General features: G+C 47.2%; 1 protein-coding gene across 6 annotated transcripts in view; it reads right to left on the bottom strand.

The window, feature by feature from the left end:
- Positions 1–13,655, bottom strand: part of LOC144487666 (transcription factor Dp-2-like) — a 187,983-nt gene that overhangs the window by 142,866 nt on the left and 31,462 nt on the right. For 5 of the 6 annotated variants that reach the window (XM_078205751.1, XM_078205766.1, XM_078205792.1 and 2 more), the window contains exon 2: positions 9,323–9,437. In XM_078205751.1, coding sequence (XP_078061877.1) covers positions 9,323–9,334 — 12 coding nt within the window. In that variant the 5' untranslated portion in view covers positions 9,335–9,437. The remainder of the gene's footprint in view (positions 1–9,322; positions 9,438–13,655) is intronic. The other variant, XM_078205780.1, reaches the window with a different exon arrangement.

Raw genomic sequence — 13,655 nt, 5'->3', positions numbered from 1 at the left:
AGGATTCACTCTGGTCAGGTTTGCCAAGTGTCTGCTAAGGGGGTTTTACTCCCTGTTGACAGGTACTCAGCGCTTGATCAAGGAACCCAGCATTGGGAATGACTTTGATGGGGAGGGAGGGGGAGGCTAGGCTGCTGTCCTTGCTTCTGACTCCCCTGTCCCCCCGCCCACCTCATTGACGAGCCCCTCCCTACATCCCCTGCTCGCCTGTCTCCAGGGATCCAGGCATGATCCCTATTGATGGCTTTACTGGCAGCAGCCATCATTCCCAGTGCCGCTGCCGGCCTCTTATTGGCCAACAGCTTCCAGAGACAGGGTTTCCACCTCAACCTGGCTCTTAATCATGTGGGAGGCCCAACGTTGGAGTCAGAAGCAAGCGGGAGAGGGGGAGGGGGTGTATTGGGATTGGTGGTCATCTCCCCTCCCCCCCCCATTCTCAATGTTGGGCACCGAGTGCCTGTCAATGAGGGAACTCTCCACCCCAACCACCGCACTTACTGGCAATTAAATGGCCAGTTGACATGCCAGCATGTCTTCATGCTGTCACGCAGGATAAGGAGACCTTCAATGCGAAGGACAGGGACAGGGACAAGGCCAAGACTAGAGGGGGAGTGACCGATCCCAGAGAGCTAATATCTTGTGAAGAGGAAGCCTTGGTGACTGTGTGCAAGCAGGGAGGCCAACCCATTGTAGACGATGACGCTGGCCTAGACAGCAAGCAGTCAAAAGGCTGCTGATGAATCACCTGCACATTAACACATGCGTAAAACTGGTTTCCTTACAAACTTGGCTTCTCCTCACTATCTTTCTTGTTGTTCTCCACTGGAGGTCATGGCCATTGCCAAAGGTGGCCAAAGCTCACAGTGGAACCGATGACTCCACCACGATGAACATTGAGAACATTCAGAGGGTGTGCTGACATCTGCCTCACACCCCCCCGCCCTCCACCAACTCAGTTACCTCACCAGGATTTTGACCCAGCGACAGTGAAGGAATGGCAATACATTGCCATATATTGCTGCACACGCTGTCTTCTTCTTCTTCATATTCTGCTCCCTCTGAGAAGGTTAGCAACTCCCCCGTGTAATCCACTGGCAATTCCTCTGCAGTTTGCATTGCAACATTGTGCAATGTACAGAAGATTACAACAATCCTGGGCACACTCTGAGGCGAATACTGTAATACTCCACTGGAGAAGACAAGGTATCAGAAGTGCATTTTCAGCAATCCTACAGTTTGTTTTACTTTATCAGTGTCATAAGTAAGCTTACATCAACACTGCAATGAAGTTACTGTGAAAATCCCTTAGCCACCACACTCTGGTGCCTGTTCGGGTACACTGAGGGAGAATTTAGCATGGCCAATGCACCTAGCCAGCACGCCTTTTGGACTGTGGGGGCAAACCGGAGCACAAACATGGGGAGAACATGCAGACTCCACACAGACAGTGACCCAAGCCGGGAATCAAACCTATGAAGCAGCAGCGCTAACCACTGTGCCATCATGCCACCCTGCTCTGTAGGATTGACCCATGTGTTGCTCTGAAGCGCTCCTTCATGGGGCTGGGATAAGGCATTGGTATCACTATCCACATTCTCAGAGGATAGTCCTCGTCATTCAGGATCCTGCATTTGGGCAGGGACCTTAAATAGCTGCTGCAGCCAGCAGTTTCATACAATGGATGCAACTAGTTGGGTAGAAGGGTAGATAAAGAAGAAGCAGTAGATGTCATATACTTGGATTTCCAAAAGGCATGTGATAAGGTGCCACACGAAAGATAGCACAACTTAAGGGCTCATGGAGTTGGGGCCAGTATATTAGCAGGTCTAGAGGATTGGTTAACTGACAGGAAGCAGAGAGTAGAGAGAAATGGGGAATTTTTCAGTTGGCAAGCTGAGACTGGTGGAGTTCCACTAGGATCAATGCTGGGGCCTCAGCTATATACAAGTCTAAATTAATAATTTAGATAGAGAGACAGAGAGTAATGTATCTACGTTTGCAGACGATTCAAAGCTAGGTGTGGCACGGTGACACAATGGTTTGGACTGCTCCCTTACAGCGCCAGGGACCCAAGGCTCAATTCTGGCCTTGGGTGACTGTGTGTGGAGTTTGCACATTCTCCCCATGTCTGTGTGGGTTTCGTCCATGCGCTCCGGTTTCCTCCCACAGTCCAAAGCTGTGCAGGTTAGGTTGATTGGCCATGCTAAATTACCCTTTAGTGTCAGGGGGACTTGCTAGGGTAAATATGTTGGGTTACAGGGATAGGGCCTGGGTGAGATAGTAGTCGATGCAGACTTGATGGCCTCCTTCTATACTTTAGGGATTCTAAGTGGAATGCAAGCTGTGAAGAGGACACAAAGAGGTTGCAAAAATACATAGATTAAGTGAGTGGGCAACAAGATGGCACAAGTACAATGTGGGGAAGTGTAAGGTTATTCAGTTTGGTCGTAAGGATAGAAAAGCAGAATATATATGAAGGTTAATGGTACGTGTTTTAAACGGACCAAAGCTCTTCAGCAACAATGACCTCTCCTTCCTTGCTAGTGCCAGCTGATGATCTTTTGTCTTATGCTGTTGTGCAACCAGACCACAGTCCTCCTCTGGCAAATTCTCTCCTCCGCCACCTGAGGTTTCAAAAATATAGGGTGTATGAGGCCCATTGCGAATCCCACAAAGTGAACTGTGAAAGCTGCAGGCAAACATATGAGCACCACTGTTCACATCATCTTCCTTCTTCCAGCAGCTGCATTTGACCAATGGAAATACACAACCCTCCCATGGGTCACATCCAGAACTCCTCCCATCCCACAGTGCCATCCTCCCACAACAATCTGATCTGTGCAGCTCAAACTTCCTTTGCAGCCATGCCAATGGATAGGCAAAGTGTGACCCTCCAGCCGCAACAGACCCAACTTCACCCTCCTTCTGCCACCCCCAAGTTCTCTCCTATCTCCCTTGATGCTCCCAAGATTCCCCTGCTCTTTCCCCCAATTATCCTGCAGTCTCCAACCATCATCCTTCACACAGAGCCAGTGACCTTCTAAATTTCCATCTCTCAACCTCAGCAACCCCCAACATCCCCCCCAACATCCCACCCTCAGTATGTCTCAATGCTCCCTCAGAGACCGCTGTCAACCCTACCTCCAGTGGGACCTGCCCTACTTCGCTGAACTTTGACCCGCTATGTATGGTGCAGCTGCCTCCCTTGGATACACAGGATCAGACCACAATGACAGACCCCAGTCTATAAACCAGAGCTAGACTCCATTCTAACATCTCCTTCCTCTCTGCCACCACTGTGTCTTGTTGTACAACATTTGGTAACTCAACAATTGCCACTCTTGCCAGCTCAACTGTTGTGCCATTTGAGCACCTGACTGTCTTCCTTGCCGCTACCAGACCATCCAGCTTATCCCCCATACCACTGAATAAGACAAAGATAAAACCTCACCCCTGATCCACAGATCAGGGAACCAAAGCTGTCAGGAAACAAGAGGCATGAGTGACCTGTACGCTACTGATTTAATCTCGAGGGTAGGACTTAATATGGTGAAGTCCACATTTAATGAGAATTCAGGGTATGCAAATGCATGGTAAATAGGTTCCCAAGGCTGGGCAGCGTGATGCTCTTTCCGCCACTGACATGCCACCGACTGAATTTCTCACACTCAACCTGCTGTTGGGAAACCAAGATTTCAACTCCTGCCTAATTAGATCCCCCGGCTCACCTCGTTTCCTGCTCTTTCAAGCCCCACTAAATACTGGCCTATGTAACTGACCAATGTAACTGCCATTAAACCTTAACGATGTCATTGATAAGACATCGGCAAAAGAAAGCAAACCATTCTATCAAAGCAGCATATAATAACCTGTATTTAAATAGCAATTTTAATGTACAAATGTGTCCCATTGTACTTCACAGGAATATTATCAAACATCATGTGACCAAGTAACATCAGAAAATATGAAGATAAGTGACTGAAAGCTTGATCAAAGAGGTAGATTAAAAGGAGCAGTGTGAGAGGTAGAACAAGATTTACAGAGAGAATTCCAGAGATTAGGGCCTAGGCAGCTGAAAGCACAACTGCCAATGATGAAACCATTAGAATTGGAGATGTGCAAGAAACAGAATTAGAGAAGCACAGAGAACTTAGAAAGTTAGGATCACAGAATGATTATAACCCAGGATGTGGCCATTCAATCCTTCAAGCCTGTTCTCTTTCCCTGTTGTGGAGATGTCAGCGTTGGACTGGGGTAAGCACAGTAAGAAGTCTCCCAACACCTGACTTGCCTGGGCTTGCAAAATCTCACTAACTGTCCTAGCTGGAGACTATACCTCTTTAACCTGTGCTTAACCCTCGCTCCACTCACATTGTCTGTACCTTTAAGACTTGATTACTTGTAAAGACTCAAATTCCAACCATTACCTTATTAATTGAGTCTGTATGCCCTGTTTGTGAACACAACTCTTCACTCACCTGAAGAAGGAGCGACACTCTGAAAGCTTGTGCTACCAAATAAACCTGTTAGACTTTAACCTGGTGTTGTGAGACTTCTTACTGCCCTTTCCCTGTACCAGTGGAAGGAAGTTAGTGAGATAGAGAGGAGCAATGTCACAGAGGGATTTAAAAACAGGATTGAAGATTTCAAAATTTTTTTAAAAACGCCATCTCTCACTATTTTTTTAGATCATAAGCTTCCACTTTATCAACAGTATATGAAAAAGACATCTGGAGAAGAAATAGAGAATATTTTAACCTTAAAGTTATGCAGTCAGCCATATTTTTGTTGGAAAGATACAGGTTTTGAATTTCCTTAAATAAAGGCAAGTTATTCAAAAAGTATTAAGTCTTTGGGACGGCCATTTACTTCGACTTGCTGACATTGAAGAAGACGTGACAGTGGTCCAACTCAGGATGGTGTGCAATTTGGAGGGGTAGTTGGAGTTGATGCTTTTTTAAATTCATTCATGGGACATGGGCGTCACTGACTGGCCAGCATTTATTGCCCCTCCCTAGTTGCCCGAGGGCAGTTGAGAGTCAACCACATTCCTGTGGCTCTGGAGTCACATGTAGGCCAGACCGGGTAAGGACAGATAGATTTCCTTCCCTAAAGGACATTAGTGAACCAGATGGGTTTTTCTGACAATAGACAATGCAATGGTTACATGGTCATCAGTAAGAACATAAGAACATAAGAACATAAGAAATAGGAGCAGGAGTAGGCCATCTAGCCCCTCGAGCCTGCCCCGCCATTCAATAAGATCATGGCTGATCTGACGTGGATCAGTACCACTTACCTGCCTGATCCCCATAACCCTTAATTCCCTTACCGATCAGGAATCCATCCATCCGCGCTTTAAACATATTCAGCGAGGTAGCCTCCACCACCTCAGTGGGCAGAGAATTCCAGAGATTCACCACCCTTTGGGAGAAGAAGTTTCTCCTCAACTCTGTCTTAAACCGACCCCCCTTTATTTTGAGGCTGTGTCCTCTAGTTTTAACTTCCTTACTAAGTGGAAAGAATCTCTCCGCCTCCACCCTATCCAGCCCCCGCATTATCTTATAAGTCTCCATAAGATCCCCCCTCATCCTTCTAAACTCCAACGAGTACAAACCCAATCTCCTCAGCCTCTCCTCATAATCCAAACCCCTCATCTCCGGTATCAACCTGGTGAACCTTCTCTGCACTCCCTCCAATGCCAATATATCCTTCCTCATATAAGGGGACCAATACTGCACACAGTATTCCAGCTGCGGCCTCACCAATGCCCTGTACAGGTGCATCAAGACATCCCTGCTTTTATATTCTATCCCCTTCGCAATATAGGCCAACATCCCATTTGCCTTCTTGATCACCTGTTGTACCTGCAGACTGGGCTTTTGCGTCTCATGCACAAGGACCCCCAGGTCCCTTTGCACGGTAGCATGTTTTAATTTGTTTCCATTGAGATAGTAATCCCATTTGTTATTATTTCCTCCAAAGTGTATAACCTCGCATTTATCAACGTTATACTCCATTTGCCATATCCTCGCCCACTCACTCAGCCTGTCCAAATCTCTCTGCAGATCTTCTCCGTCCTCCACACGATTCACTTTTCCACTTATCTTTGTGTCGTCTGCAAACTTCGTTACCCTACACTCTGTCCCCTCCTCCAGATCATCTATATAAATGGTAAATAGTTGCAGCCCGAGTACCGATCCCTGCGGCACGCCACTAGTTACCTTCCTCCAACCGGAAAAACACCCATTTATTCCGACTCTTTGCTTCCTGTCGGATAGCCAGTCCCCAATCCACTTTAACACACTACCCCCAACTCCGTGTGCCCTAATCTTCTTCAGTAGCCTTTTATGGGGCACCTTATCAAACGCCTTTTGGAAATCCAAAAACACCGCATCCACCGGTTCTCCTCCATCAACCGCCCTAGTCACATCTTCATAAAAATCCAACATGTTCGTCAAGCACGACTTTCCCCTCATGAATCCATGCTGCGTCTGATTGATCGAACCATTTCTATCCAGATGCCCTGCTATCTCCTCTTTAATAATGGATTCCAGCATTTTCCCTACTACAGACGTTAAGCTGACCGGCCTATAGTTACCCGCCTTTTGTCTCCTTCCTTTTTTAAACAGCGGCGTAACATTAGCCGTTTTCCAATCAACCGGCACTACCCCAGAATGCAACGAGTTTTGATAAATAATCACTAACGCATCCACTATTACCTCTGACATTTCTTTCAATACCCTGGGATGCATTCCATCCGGACCCGGGGACTTATCCACCTTCAGTCCCATTAGTCTACCCAGCACTGCCTCTCTGGTAACATTAATTGTATTAAGTATTTCTCCTGCTGCCAACCCTCTATCGTTAATATTTGGCAAACTATTTGTGTCCTCCACCGTGAAGACCGACACAAAAAACTTATTTAAAGACTCAGCCATATCCTCATTTCCCACTATTAACTCCCCCCTCTCGTCCTCCAAGGGTCCAACATTCACTCTAGCCACTCTATTCCTTTTTATATATTTATAAAAACTTTTACTATCATTTTTTATATTAATTGCTAGCCTAGCTTCATAGTCTATCCTTCCTTTCTTTATCGCTTTCTTCGTCTCTCTTTGTTGTTTCTTAAATTTTTCCCAATCACTTGTTTCTCCACTATTTTTGGCCACTCTGTACGCAGCTGTTTTTATTTTAATACTCTCCTTTATTTCCTTCGTTATCCACGGCTGGTTCTCCCTTTTCTTACAATCCTTGTTTTTTGCTGGAATATATTTTTGCTGAGAACTGAAAAGGATCTCCTTAAAAATCAGTAGATTTTTAATTCCAGATTTTTTTTATTGAATTCAAATTCCACTATCTATCATGGCGGGATTCAAACCCAAGGCCCTGGGAAGATTAACTGAGCTTCTGGATGAATAGTCTAGCGATAATACCATTAGGCCATCGCCTGCCCTAGATGCTGTCCCCACATACCCTGTGCCCTTGTTGTTTCCTCAAGTACTGTAGGTTTGGGAGGTGTTGCGAAAGAAGTCATGTTTTTCTCAGTGTGTGTGTGTGCAATTCAATAGGATAATCTGAGAATAAAAATAACTGGATGGTTTGTTTGGTGCAATACTCTGGTCCAGCAAAGGACTGCATACAAAGATAGAATGTGGTTTTGCCATCTTGGTTCCTTATGGACTGAAGTGCGAAGGGAATAATTCACTTCAGATGGGATGTTACTGCTTGGTGCTGGGAATCAAAGCCAGAGGCCAAGTCAACCCAAGATTTCTGGCACACTTTCCCTTCAAATAGCTGCCATTAGCAGGAGCTTGGGAACCTTACTTTCCCCTAGTTGTGTGAAATGAAGGAAGTAGGGGATAAATTAAAATATAAAGGGTGGAATTTTCTGGCCGCGCTTGCCCAGAAACCGGAAAATCCCACCCGAGGTCAACGGACCTTTCCATGGTTCACTCCGTTGCCCGCTACGATTCCCGTAGTGGGCAGGACAGGAAAATTCACCCCTAAGTGACTAGACAAAGAAGACTGCACAGAGTGAAGCAAGAAAGAAAAACAACCTTTGTCTACCTACCTGTTATGCAGCAAAGTCAAGAAAATTCATAGAATCATAGAATCCCCACAGTTCAGAAGGAGGTCATTCGGCCCATCGGGTCTCCACCAATCACAATCCCACCCAGGCCATCTACCCTCAAACCACCCATTTACCCTGCTAGTCCCCCTGACACAAAGGGGCAATTTAGCCTGGCCAATCAACCTAATCCGCACATCTATGGAGTGTGGGAGGAAACCAGAGCACCCGGGCGGCACGGTAGCACAGTGGTTAGCACTGCTGCTTCACAGCTCCAGCGACCTAGGTTCGATTCCCGGCTTGGGTCACTGTCTGTATGGAGTTTGCACATTCTCCTCGTGCCTGCGTGGGTTTCCTCCGGGTGCTCCGGTTTCCTCCCACAGTCCAAAGATGCGCGGGTTAGATTGATTGGCCATGCTAAAAGTTGCCCCTTAGCGTCCTGAGATGTGCAGCTTAGAGGAATTAGTGGGTAAATATGTAGGGATATGGGGGTAGGGCCTGGGTGGGATTGTTGTCGGTACAGACTCGATGGGCCAAATGGCCTCTTTCTGTACTGTAGGGTTTCTATGATTCTATGAAACCCACACAGGCATGGGGAGAATGTGCAGACGCCACACAGACAGTGACCCAAGGCTGGAATCGAACCCAGGTTCTTGGCGTTGTAAGGCAGCAGTGCTAACAATTGTGCCACCGTGCCGCCCCACACAATCAATTCCCAGTCTTAGGTAAAGCAATCATTTTAAGATGAGTTTTTCCCCCTTCTAATAAAGTCATCATAGAAACCCTACAGTGCAGAAGGAGGCCATTCGGCCCATCGAGTCTGCACCGACCACAATCCCACCCAGGCCCTACCCCCACATATTTAAAACCTAGTCATTAAAACCTAGGCAAAGCATCATAATAGAGTTTCTGCCACCACCCAGAGAGGTTTGCTTTTTTATGAGCGTTGTACGACACAAGTTAATAATGAAGTTGAACTGTAGCCCGAGCAGAACATAAAAGTTGAAAACTTAATTCAGGGTGTTACATTTTAACAAGTAACCATTGCGCAAAGTTTTATGACATAAGGAACTCTATATGGTACACATCATCCTAACTCCTGATAAAAGCTGACCTTAAAATCCTGTTGACGCATGCTTTCTGCCACGTAAAAAAGGTCCAAGCAGCTGATTAAAAATATTAGTTCTTCAGCAATACCTATATCTATATCTAAACAAGATCCCAGTGTTCTACAGGTACAGTGCCACTTACATGTTTTGCCATTGTACCTTCTCCAAGTCAAGTACAGGAGGTCCGAAGTTCTCCCAAGGCCCTCAGACACGAACAAAAGTGATACTTTCAGCTTCTTTTACAGCACCAGGATATCCTGTTGGAAATAAAGTTTTGCTTTAATAATCAATCTAACAATGCTGCAAGCAAAGCTGCTAAAACAGGAATATAGGGCTGGATTTATGCCGAGTCTCCCGGCCTCTAAGGTGGCAGCTGTGACCGGATACTGGGATTCCTGACCCCACTCCCGGGGTTTCTGCCCTTTAATAAAAAGGAAATTTTTAAAAATAAATTGGAAAGCTATTGACTGTTTTGTTAAAATATTTTACACATTTGACTGTCACTATGGGATTCATTGGTTCATGGGTTCAATGTGCACAAAGAACAGTACAGCATAGGAGCAGGCCCTTTGGCCCACCAGTCTGTGCCAACACAGATGCCTCTCTAATCTAATATTTTCTTGCCTCTATGTGGGCCATATCCCTCTATTCTCTGCCTATTCATGTATCTATCCAGATGCCTCTTGAAAGTTGTTATGGAATCTGCTTCCACCACCTCCTCAGGCAGCGCATTCCAAGCATTCACCACCCTCTGTAAAAATCTTGTCCCTTACATCTCTTTAAAACTTCCACCCTTTCACTTTCAACCTATGACCTCGAGTAATTGACCCTTCGACCCTGGGAAAAAGATTCTGGCTGTGATTCTTCCATCCCACTGTGCAAAAAAATTAGCTGGGAGATTCCCGCGTCGGCCGATTCGTGGGGTTCGCGTGAGCGTTCGTGCCCCGTTTGTGTCTCCCAGCGCCAGATTTCTGGCGGTGTCTGCTCCACGGCGGAGAGGCGCAAAGACCATTTACATGGACTGAAGTGTCCGGGCCCGCTAGCATCTCCCACCCTACCAGAGTATTTCACTCCAGCGGGGATTACAGTTGCTCCCCACTTTCGGGGAGCTCACAGCCCGTTCCCGCTGGAGTGAAGAGGGGCAAACAGGGCCCCCCAGAGAGTCGGGTGATGAGGGGGTGCCTCCTTTGGCAATGGCACCCTAGCAATGCCAGCCTGCCCAAAGAGCAAAGTACTAATGCCCAGGGGGCATCTTGGCACTGCCCATCAGGCCTGGGGCAGTGCCAAGGGGGCAGGGATCAGGGGAGTGGGGCCCCGCTGCCACTCTGTATGGGGATCAGTGGGGGATGCAGGGAGGCTAGGGATCAGGGTGGGCTGGGGGAAATCAGACTGGGGGGCAGTCAGCTTGCTTGGAGCGGTGCGGGAGGGAATCAGTGGGGGCGGGGGTGAAGGGGCTGGAGATCGTGGCAGGCCGGGAGGAGGCAGGTGTTGGGGCTAGGCCCGGGAATGGTCGGGGGGGCCACTGATCAGGCCATGGAGGGGGTTTGGGGGGCGGAGAGCTGCCTTTGACAGATCGGCGCATGTACAGTGGCCCGTTCAGCGCGCTGATTTCAGCCTCTCCAGCGGGGATAGGCCCCGCCCCCTGAAATTCAATGATATTCACATTGGTGACCTCTGCAGTGCACAGAGTGTGGGAGATTCTTCTCTGAACTCCCCCTGAAAAAACCAGCGTGAATTACTCCAGTTTTCACACTAATTCAACACTTAGAATTATTTTGGGAGAATTCTGCCCTCTGACTATCCATTCTATCCAAGTCAGTCATAATCTTGTTAACTTCTATCAGGTCCCCCCTCCGACGCTCCAATGAAAACAATCCACATTTGTTCAACCTTTCTCTATTGTCCATATCCTGCAAACCAGGCAACATTTTGGTAAATCTCTTCTGCACCCTTTCCAATGCATTAACATCCTTCCGGTAGTGTGGCGACCAGAATTGTACACAATACTTCAAATACGGCCTAACCAAAGTCTTATACAGCTGCAACATGATTTTCCGACCGATGAAGGCCAGCATGCCATATGTCTTCTTGACCACCTTGCCCACCTGAGTTGCCATCTTCAGGGAACCGTGGATCTGTATGCTAGATCCCTCTGTATGCCAATATTTCTAAGGGCTCTACCATTTACTGTGTACTTTCCTTCCAAATCGCATCACCTCACATTTGTCCGGGTTCAATACCGTCTGCCATCTTTCAGCCCAGGTCTCCAGCGGTATCCTGCTGTATCCTCTGACAATCCTCCTCACTATCTGCTACTCCCCCATTTTTGTATCATTTAATGGATGAATGGGCTTGCAAGTGTCACAGTTTGGCATATCATAGAGTCCTACAGGGCAGAAGGAGGCCATTCGGCCCACTGAGTTTGCACTGACCACAACCCCAGCCAGGCCCTATCCCCATAATCCTACGCATTCACCCTAGCTAGTCCACCTGACATTAAAGGGCCAATCCACCTAACCCACACATCTTTGGACTGTGGGAAGAAACCGGAGCATCCTGAGGAAACCCATGCAGAAACGGGGAGTATTTGCAAACTAGACATGGACAGTGACCCAAGCTGGGAATCGAACCCGGGTCCCTGATGCTGTGAGGCAGCAGTGCTAACTACTGTGCCACCATGTCACCCATGGCATATGGGGCCATGGGTGCTGGATGAGTGGCGTACCTTTGCATGGAGTGCATGAGGGGCTATAAGGTAACATAAATGGCACAAGGGTTGTGTGCAGAGGGGTGAGTGGTGAGGACTGGGACAAAATTTCACACCATCAAGGTGGGCCTTTTAAACAGCCCACCTCAGCACCCTGCATCCTGAGTCAGCTGGCCGGTCTGCAACCCCCTCCTCCAATGAAAATCCTGTCTTAAGGGCACTTTCTGCTCAGGGTCAATTTCCTGACTCCCACTACTCGACTTGAGGTGTGGTAAAGGCAAAGCATCTCGTAGAGAAGGTACTGTCAACTCTGAAGAAGCTTTCTCTGAGCTGGTGAGAGAACATTAAATATTAGCTCAATGGTTGTGCACGGTGTCTGGTATTTTGGCTGTTGTAGATTATTCATTCAGATCAAAACCACACTTCCATGCCATTATCCAAAATTTCCCATCCAGTCAAGCAGCCAGTTACTGCTCTCAAACGTTGCAACCTTAAAAGATGGTCAAGAATGATAAGGCTTTGTGCAGATCACAAATATTTAATATTCAAATACAAAATAGTTAATTACGTATACCAGCAGAAGAAATGTCTTTGCAATTATCATAGAGTCATAGATTCCCCACAGTGCAGAAGGAGGCCATTTGGCCCATCGAGTCTGCACCAACAACAATCCCACCCAGGCCCTATCCCTGTAACCCCATATATTTACCCCACTAATCCCTCTAACCTACGCATCCCAGGACACTAAGAGGCAATTTGGCATGGCCAATTAATCTAACCCGCACATCTTTGGACTGTGGGAGGAAACCAGAGCACCCGGAGGAAACCCACGCTGACACGGGGAGAACATGCAAACTCCACACAGACAGTGACCCAAGCCGGGAATCGAACCCAGATCCTTGGAGCTGCGAAGTAGCAGTGCTAACTAACCACTGTGCCACCGTGCTGCCCTAATTGATGTACACCAATTGACTTCACAAATGGAATTGATGACAGCTGAGAACTTGAAAGACCGCAATGACTTAAAACTGTTGCTGTATCTCTACTTTTATAACCCTGTTTCTGTGGAAACAGCTAAGCAAACATTCCTTCTGAAATTGAGCACCATTCACCTTGAAAAACAGAAGTGATATGCTTGTCTATTCAACCCTTACACCTGAAATCAAAGGCAAAGATGCGCCAAGTTCTCATCAGAGGGTTGTGCTATGCTGATGATGCCACAATAGCAGCCAATACAGAGCAACACCTTCAGCAGCAAACTGACAGACTGTCTCACACCTGTTTGATTTGACCATCAGCACCAGGAAGGCAAATGTCAGGGTCCAGGGTGTTACCATACTGCCATCTATCAGCATTGGCAATGCAATGCTGGAGGTTTTGATAGTTTCACATATCTAGGCTCCACAATCAGCAGCAATCTGTCACTTGATGCTGAAATCAACACACGTCTTGCGAAAGCTGAAGCTGTTACGTCCAAGCTGTATAAGAGATTGTGGAACAACAGCAACCTAACTGAGAGCACCAAACTGCCCATCTACCAAGCCTGTGTCCTCAGTACACTCCTCTAAAGTGGCACGACCTGGGCAATATATGCCAGGCGGGAGAAAAGCCAAACAGTTTCCACCTTTGGTGTCTCATACACATCCTCAACATCTCACACAGGAAAAGGTCACCAATTCAGAGGTCCTGAAGTGTGCTAATTTTGTCAGCAATGCACTCGTTGTTGAGCCAATGATGTAATTGCTGGCTCAGCTATATTCATTGGATG

Source organism: Mustelus asterias, chromosome 3, assembly GCF_964213995.1.
Source record: "Mustelus asterias chromosome 3, sMusAst1.hap1.1, whole genome shotgun sequence".
In the NCBI taxonomy this organism is placed as follows: domain Eukaryota; kingdom Metazoa; phylum Chordata; class Chondrichthyes; order Carcharhiniformes; family Triakidae; genus Mustelus; species Mustelus asterias.
Note: the sequence above shows the minus strand (reverse complement) of the source record. Positions and strands in the feature narration are given on the sequence as shown.